This window comes from Pempheris klunzingeri, chromosome 6, assembly GCF_042242105.1.
Source record: "Pempheris klunzingeri isolate RE-2024b chromosome 6, fPemKlu1.hap1, whole genome shotgun sequence".
In the NCBI taxonomy this organism is placed as follows: Eukaryota; Metazoa; Chordata; class Actinopteri; order Acropomatiformes; family Pempheridae; genus Pempheris; species Pempheris klunzingeri.
The window spans coordinates 26,558,723-26,567,251 of NC_092017.1; the positions used below are offsets into that span (position 1 = coordinate 26,558,723).

The 8,529-nt window shown below is 41.9% G+C and overlaps 1 protein-coding gene across 2 annotated transcripts; it reads left to right on the forward strand.

Moving 5' to 3' along the window:
* Window positions 1-516: 516 nt before the first annotated feature.
* tbc1d7 (TBC1 domain family, member 7) lies at window positions 517-8,509 on the forward strand. 2 transcript variants are annotated; one of them, XM_070832065.1, is made up of 8 exons: window positions 517-737; window positions 881-1,029; window positions 1,597-1,677; window positions 4,075-4,265; window positions 5,952-6,089; window positions 7,252-7,397; window positions 7,794-7,923; window positions 8,018-8,509. In XM_070832065.1, exons 2-8 carry the CDS (start codon window positions 918-920, stop codon window positions 8,102-8,104), a joined length of 885 nt encoding a protein of 294 aa, XP_070688166.1. In that variant the 5' UTR covers window positions 517-737; window positions 881-917; the 3' UTR covers window positions 8,105-8,509. The 2 variants fall into 2 exon arrangements, with proteins under 2 accessions (XP_070688166.1, XP_070688165.1); XM_070832064.1 differs by having other exon boundaries at window positions 517-1,029.
* The last annotated feature ends 20 nt before the right edge of the window (window positions 8,510-8,529 follow it).

Consider the following 8,529-nt stretch of genomic DNA (forward strand, 5'->3'; position numbering starts at 1 on the left):
TATTGTCAGCCCATAATTTACATATAACTTACATGCATTTAGGCTTTGCTAAAAGTGTATTTTGGATATTGGTAAGATGTCTTCCGTGAGGACAAATAAGAGAGTAGAGAACATGACAGTAGATAGAGAACACATATCAATGTAAAGGCATTTATTAGAGCTGTAAAGGCTGTTACCCCAGTATGCAGTGGTTTAATTGTGTCCTATGAGGCTTCCATAGAAAAAACATGAGGGTATTATGGAGCGGACGTCATACCGGAAAATAATCTTCCTTTGCTTTGAAGTACCTTCAAAATAAAAGCGTATTTGGGGCTGTTTTTCGTCTGCTTGCATTATGCTAATCAGTTTTATTATGTATATGTCATGAGAAAGACGGCGGAATATGGTTGAGTTGACTTAATAGTGATATATAGATAGTACTGAATAACAATCATGTTTCAGAGCGGAAACTGGCCACTAGTTTTAGGCTTAAACCATTATTTTGAAATTGCTACCCGGAAGTGTTTTGATAACAACAGCTAGCATGTAGCATGTTGACTTGTACATTTAATTATGGACCACTTAAATGTCTCTTAACCCGGCGGTCTTTGCCGTCAACACTACAGATACAAACGCTTCGTAGCTTCTTATGTGGTCTGTATATTTGGTCGGCAACGTTAGCTCGTTGGCTAAAGTTATATTGTTAGCTAACTAGCCTAAAGCTGTAAGTGAGTATGTGCAAAACACACCAGTGAAAGGTAGGAAGAGCAAGAAGTTAATCAAACGTTGTTGTGTCCATTCTGCTAGTCGACATGTGTTGTAATTTATCCAAATTAAAGAGCACGTCCTTCGTAGTAAACTAGCGTTACATTAGCTTGTAACGTAAAACTCCACATTAAAGGTTTTTGGAGATAAAAAGGAGCCCCTGACTGACCAATATGGCCGACGACCCTCAGAGGAATTTCCGCTCTGCATATTATGAGAAAGTGGGCTTCAGAGGAGTGGAGGAGAAGAAATCTCTGGAAATCCTGCTCAAGGATAATCCTCTGGGTAGGTGACGACGAGTTAGATTCACCAACACTCAGGGGAAACATGTTTAAATCATGCAAGACATCGGTTTAGAGTCCAAAACACTCACTATACAGCCAGCACATAGACTCAGCTTTATTGTAAAATGCAGTTTAGCATCAAACCTAAGCAGTAAAGTGTGCACACCTGTAAATAATCAAGTTAAATGTGCAGTAAAACAATGAACATGTGTAATTAATAGAGCTCAGATATGTGCAGTAGAAGAGTATGAATGTGTGCAGTGCAGTTAAAAGCATAAAATATATGGTGCAAGTAGTGAGATGTTATGCACAGAATAAACAGGTGGATGATACACAGTGGAGAAGTTATGTACAGTATAAAGTATAGATATGAGCACAACAGAGGTGACTGTATGGACAGCAGTATTAAATGTACGATATGTGAACATATGTAGTGTAAGTGTTCAGTGGTAGGAGGTGATGTGTGTGGAGACTCTGCCACACATTTCTCATCAGTTTGTGGTTGAGTTTTGATGGATGTCAGTCAGTTCTTGTCCTGTTATCAATGTTTTTTTTACTCCTCTAACAGATCTAGAAAAGCTGAGCACCTTCAGTCAGAGGTTCCCCCTCCCCTCTATGTATAGGATCCATGTGTGGAAGGTATTGTTGGGTAAGACACACACACACACATATATATACACTGCGTGCACAATTATTAGGCAAGTTGTATTTTTGAGGATACATTTTGTTATTGTACAACTACAGTGCTCTTGGTCAATCCAAAATGTTAACAAACCCTCAAACCTGAACATTTAAGTAGTAAAAGTGAAGTTTTGGCTTTCTTAAGAGAATATCTATACGCACACCATTATTAGGCAACTATTAGTGTGCAGAATTATTATGCAACTAAATGAAAAACAAAGATTTTCCCATCTCACTTGTTTATTTTCACCTGTTAAAGTGAGAATAATAAACAAACTCAAAATTTACAAATAAACATTTCTGAAATTTAAAAAAAAAAAACCCTCAGTGACCAATATAGCCACCCTTCTTTTCAATAACAGTCACAAGCCTTCCATTCACGGAGTCAGTCAGTTTCTTGATCTGGTCAGAATCAACTTTTTGTGCAGCCGCAACCACAGCCTCCCAGACACTGTTCAGAGAGGTGTACTGTTTACCTTCGCTGTAAATTTCCTGCTTAAGAAGGGCCCAAAAGTTCTCAATAGGGTTTAAGTCAGGTGAAGAAGGGGGCCATGTCATTAGTTTTTCATCTTTAAGGCCTTTACTGGCCAGCCACGCAGTGGAGTACTTTGATGCGTGTGATGGAGCGTTGTCTTGCATAAAAATCAAAGTCTTCTTGAAAGATGCAGACTTTTTCCTGTACCACTGCTTGAAGAAAGTGTCTTCTAGAAATTGGCAGTAGGTCTGAGAGTTGATTTTGAGTCCATTTTCAACCCGAAAAGGTCCAACTAGCTCATCTTTAATAATACCTGCCCATACCAGTACCCCACCTCCACCTTGCTGGCGTCTGAGTCGAAGTGGAGCTGTGTGTCCGTTACTGATCCAACCACGGGCCCATCCATCTGGTCCGTCAAGAGTCACTCTCATCTCATCAGTCCACAAAACCTTTGAAAAATCTGTCTTCAGATATTTCTTGGCCCATTCTTGACGTTTCAACTTATGTGTCTTGTTCAGAGGTGGTCGGGTTTCAGCCTTTCTTACCTTGGCCATGTCTCTGAGAACTGAACACCTCGTACTTCTTGACACTCCAGGTAGGTTGGAGTTGTGGAATATGGCAGCACTGGAGGATAATGGGTTCCTGGTAGCTTCACGTTTGATTCTTCTCAAATCTTTGGTGGTTAATTTGCGTCTTTTCTTCTCGACACATTTCTTGCGACCTTGCTGACTATTTGCAACGAAACGTTTGATGGTTCTGTGATCACGCCCCAATATCTTAGATATTTCAAGAGTGCTGCGTCCCTCTGAAATACTTTTTACAATATTTGACTTTTCAGAGTCAGTTAAATCTCTTTTTTGGCCCATTTTTCCTGAGGAGAAGAATCTGCCTAATAATTATGCACACCTTGATATAGGGTGTTGATCTCCTTAGGCCACACCCTCCCTCGTTACACAAATACACATCACCTGATATGCATTAAATCCAATAAGCATTCAAGTTTATACAGCTTGGAGTTGGAAATTATGGATAAAATGATGATATGGTCAAAATAATCACTTGCCTAATAATTGTGCACACAGTGTATATACATACACTACTCACTAAAAGTTAGGGATATTCGACTTTCAGGTGAAACTTCAGGATGAACCTAAAATGCATTCTAACCTTTCCAGGTGAACTTAATGTGACCTTCTCTAAACCTTTGAATGCACATGTCCAACTGTTCAGTGTCTCAGTACTTTCTGCACCAGCTGCTGTTCTCTAACAAGAAGCTTAACAGCAACATTCACAACAGGTTTGATCCATGAATCCACCAATACATTTCCTGCTTCAGTTAGAATTGGTATTTAAACAGTCCTCCTCATCCTGCTGTTCACATTCTGACATCATGAGACCAAGACGACACCTAACAGTTGATCAGCAGCACCTCAACACTGGAGGCTTCAAACAGGAAGTCCTCAGACGGAGGTGTTCACTGAGCTTAGAGGGTCACAGAGTGTCATCAGGAGGTTGGAACAGTGATACAGAGACTGGAAGAGTCACAGAAAGGAGAGGAGTGGACGTCCTTTGGCCACGTCCCAATTTATTGAGGCACTGAACATGTTTTGTTGTGGTATACCTACCACTCTCAATAAATTGTTTAAGATGAAGAAATGACCAGTGCATGCTTCTACTTAAATGCCCTACTTTCATGATATAATATCACTGTAGCATTCACTTTTTACATTTTCCATATATTTCACCTGAAAGTCGAATATCCCTAACTTTTTGTGAGTAGTGTATATCACATATCACAACGATGGTTTGCATGCAGAAGGATCAGATGTGATGCTCTTTGCAGAAATGTTTCAGTGTGATGCCCAAACAAACAAACTCCTTTACCTGCAGGCATCCTACCTCCCCACAGTGACTCTCACACTCTGGTGGGAGGCTACAGGAAGGAGCAGTACCAGGACATTTTGGAGGCTCTGGAGGTGATGAGATACATCAACTCCTCCACACCCTCCACCCACGTCTACCTACGCATGTTCCAGCTGGAGAGCCAAGTGCTCCCACGGTGCTCCGAGACCTCCGCCCCGGTAAGATGGAGCAAACGGCAAGTTAAGGATCGGAAAAACATGTTTGTGGATGATGTTTGGTGAAAAGCACTCCTTTTTCTTGACAAAGGTCAAGATTGTGTTAAATGGTCAGTGCGGGATTTGATATGACAGTCATGTTTTAGATGCTCAGCTGATTATTTCTGCAGAACTAATTAGAGAGGAAAATGGGAATGTGATAGCTTGTTAATTTTCTATTTCCAAGGGACACAATCACCTTGGCCTACGACCAGTCGCAGCAACACAACATGTGATGTAGCACTGAGTGTACATTTTTCTTCTTCCTTATCAACAAAGCTTTAAGCGCAGTTGGTCGTTCTTCCGCAGACTTAACAGAAAGTTCTACACCAGCGGCAGCCACGTTGGTTATGATATTGGTTATGAGCCATATTGGTTGTCTGTGAAAGTGCTTCAGCGGTGCACTGTGTCGTTGCAAACCCACCCAATATCAGATGGTGGTTGTGATAGCCAGGTCGGCTGCACATAACACACGAGCTCAGAGACTCGTCTGGCTCCTGAGATAAGAATATAACACTGTTGTAGATGCTGGAAGTGTGAGCAAACTGGCATGTAGGTGTTTGTAGTTAGTGGCATGAACGGGAACTTACAATGCTGAGTATTTTGGATGCAGCTCTAATTTTTATTTCTTAAAACACCCAGGCTCTCAGCGGGAATCTGTTCATAAAGTATTTAAAGCTCCCAACATTGTTTTACATGTAACACACCAGCCTTGCTCACAGTATAATGATGTAGAGTTCATGTGTGTCCTGTGAGTTTACATTTAAACCTGTATTATTTTTCCTGGTGTTCAAATATTTAAATACATGTAGGAGACATGACATAATGATTTTTTTTAATGAATATAAGTCACATCTGTAAGTTAGTGGTTCCGGTACTGTTAGAAACTTCCCGATTCTTTCATTGACAGCCAAAGAACTTCAGCCGGAGGTTTTCAGTCTGGTCTCACAAACAGTTTATTCTGGTCACACGTAAAGTACTGGCAGCGCTGGGCTCATGACGAACCCCCGGGGGGGCCGGTCAGAGGAGCTCCCATACTGATTCAAACATCTCATTTTTAAATGCTTGTTGGACATCATAAGTACGTAACCTTTTCTGATTTGCTGTTAAGGTTCGTGCGTCACAGATAGCACCTTCCTGTGGTGATGTTATGGTAATCTAATAGCTGTGGGTGTTGTTTGCAAGGCGTGTATCTATAATCAAACTTTAGAATATGTTTTGTACAACAAAAGCAGTATTATTATTCTATCTATCTGCTTCTCAAAACAATAGAGGAGACACCATTCTGTGGAGGTCAGATTGACCTTATCATCTTGTCCACTTTCATAAGTTTGAGCAGGCCTAAGACACTTTAATACTAAAGTTCTAATTTAACAGGACCATCAAATGACCAAAGCCTCATTGAAATGACAAAGCTTGTGTTGACTTGAGGGTCATTTATATGTGAAAAATGTAATAATGTAATTTTATGTTATCTTTGAAATAACATAAGACTCCTTTAACACTGACGTAGTGCCTGTGTACAAATTTAAACCGATCAAATCAAATGATCTATGAAAACATCCACAGCTTTTGTTTTAAATGCTTTCTTTGTGTTTTTTGAGGCGGTGTGTTCTGTGAGAGTTAACTGATATTGATGTGTTGTTTCAGGTTGAAGAGAATGAGGACTTCCTGGCCATCAGTCGATCCATGGAGGAGATCGTAGATGAGCCTGTCGACTGCTACTGGCTGATCAAGTGTTTCGTCAATCAGTTCCACACAAAGTTTGGAGACTCTGTGCCACACCTGGCAAGTGTTACATTTAGCTTCAAGGATAAATCCAGTATTTTTGAACCTCTGCCTTTTTAAAAAAAAAAAAAAAAGGTACATCTCTTCAGCCGGCAGCTGAGAGCGGGCGGTGAACAGGCTCTAATGGCTGCATCTGTGACAACTACGTCTGATCACAGTAGGTCCACTAAAAGTGCTTGTTTGATCCACTGACAGGCTCAGAGTGTTATTCTAAGTGTCTGACAGCATTATGGAAAGGATCCCTACAGAGAGAGACCTGGAAGATCCTTTTGGATCAACCACAAACAGCCGTTATATTGACTTAAACCAGACCAGAAAAATCAGAATTTTTTACTTTGCAGAACATGAGTGGCTGGTCTACTGCTGCCATGATGAGTTAGTTACACAAGTCACACAACAACACAAACTAACCAACCAATTGAGGCAGCAGCAGAGCAGCAGTTAATGGAGTCTGGTGGTGATAAAATGGCTTCTATTGGTTAAACAAAAAAGGATCTATTTCTGAAGGGATCCTTTCTGTTGTCAGACACTAACAATCTGAGCCTGTCAGTGACAAAAACCAGCACTTTTAGAGGAGATGCACTACAGCCTGGGTCACAGCTGACGGCTAAAGAGATCTACTGCAGCAATTCCAAAGCTTTTTGTACTTACCACACATTTTGAACCAAAAATAGGCTCAGGTTTGAAAATACCAGAGTCCTCCCTTAAAGGAAAAAACCCTTTGACATTAACAAAAGTATTGTTTCAAAGCTAATTGAGCTTGAAGGTTTATTATTGACCTGAATCAATAAATAAATCTGAATATAAAAGGTGCGGCTGCATGGCGTCAGGCAATGGCTGCAAAAGCAGATGTGGGGTTTTAAAATTCACAACAGTGGTGTTATTGTTGATGGGATTAAACGGTCTATATTTGTAAAGTGAAATGAATTCAAGGCCTTGTTTCGGCACGCCAACTTTTCAGGGGTTACTGATCATTTAATTCTTTTCTTGATAGTCCCGGTGCTCCCTGGTTAAGAAAAGATACAAAGCATATTAGAAATCCAGGCGTAAATTTAGTTTATAAATAAGTTCTCATGACTCACGGAGTTTGGATCACACTGTTTTGTTATGTGCGTCTCCATGAATGAAGACTTTGTTGTTTGCTCCTGTTGTTCCGGTGCAGCCGAAGAGCCTGGAGCACTATCTGAGTCAGGAGGAACCTCGGCTGCTGAACCACCTGAAGAACACCGGCGCCCTGGCTCAGCTGCCCCACGGCCTCTGGTTCAGACGCTGCTTTGCTGGCTGCCTGCCTGAATCCAGCCTGCAGAGGTCAGTGTGCTGCTAACGGGACAAACCTGAGCACTGCATCAGGCTTAAGAATTATTGCTGCAATTAAAAATAAATAATAAAAAGAGCTAGAGGTGACTTTAGTGTCACACAGGAACACTTAGCACAGACGACCAGCAGGGTCAAGTTGGCCACCTACCGCCAGGCAGGAAGCTCTGGCTGAAATGTTCGTCCGCCTGAGTAATGACATCGAAATATATCGTACCCTTCAGTGTTGTCTCTGCTGTGCCTTAAGAAGAGCATTATTATTATAAGAAATTTAAGTATAAGGATTTCTACTTCTTAAGCCTGTTCTATATGAATGACGAGAGTTTTCTACTTGTTGACCTTAAATCCTTCGTACTGGTCAAATGACCGGAGCTCTCCGATTATCTTCAGGGTGTGGGACAAGGTGATCAGCGGCTCCTGTAAAATCCTGGTGTTCGTGGCCCTGGAGATTCTGCTCAGCTACAAAATCATGTTGATGGGCATCAGCCGCCCTGAAGGCATCGTCAAGTTTCTGCGCAACGTGAGTAAACGACCGCACGACACGGTCACGTTACCGTCCACGTCCTCACAGCAGGCGTCCTGGTAAGACCTCACCGTCACTTCTCTCCCCCCAGATACCGCAGGAAAACACGGACGCCATCGTCACCAAAGCCATCGACTTGTGGCACAAATATTGCGGCACTCCGATGCACGCCGTATAGCCACACGGAGCTCCACTCGGCCCCGAGGTGAGCTGCGCTCCCACGATGCACCTGGACTCCACCGGGACACTAACAGCCTGCGGTGTCAGTGGGGATTTGTCTCTGCTTGACTGAACCAAAAACTCATCACAGGCAACTTTTAATCAGCTGAGGGACTTTGGAGCCACTTTTCAGATTGACAAGACACTTCCCAGCACCCCCCCCTCCAAGATATACGCTTATCTGTGTGAGGGAAGGACTCGAACGCATGAACAGTGACGACAGCCTTTATACGGATGGATGGTCAGTGCACAAAGCCCGTCTGGAAAAAGGCGAGGAAGCATAAACTTATTTTTTAATAAGTTTCTTTCTTTAAGAAACTGCATACATCATAGAAGACTCACAATAAATTAATACTCACATGCAGTTTGTCTGCTTTACAAAAA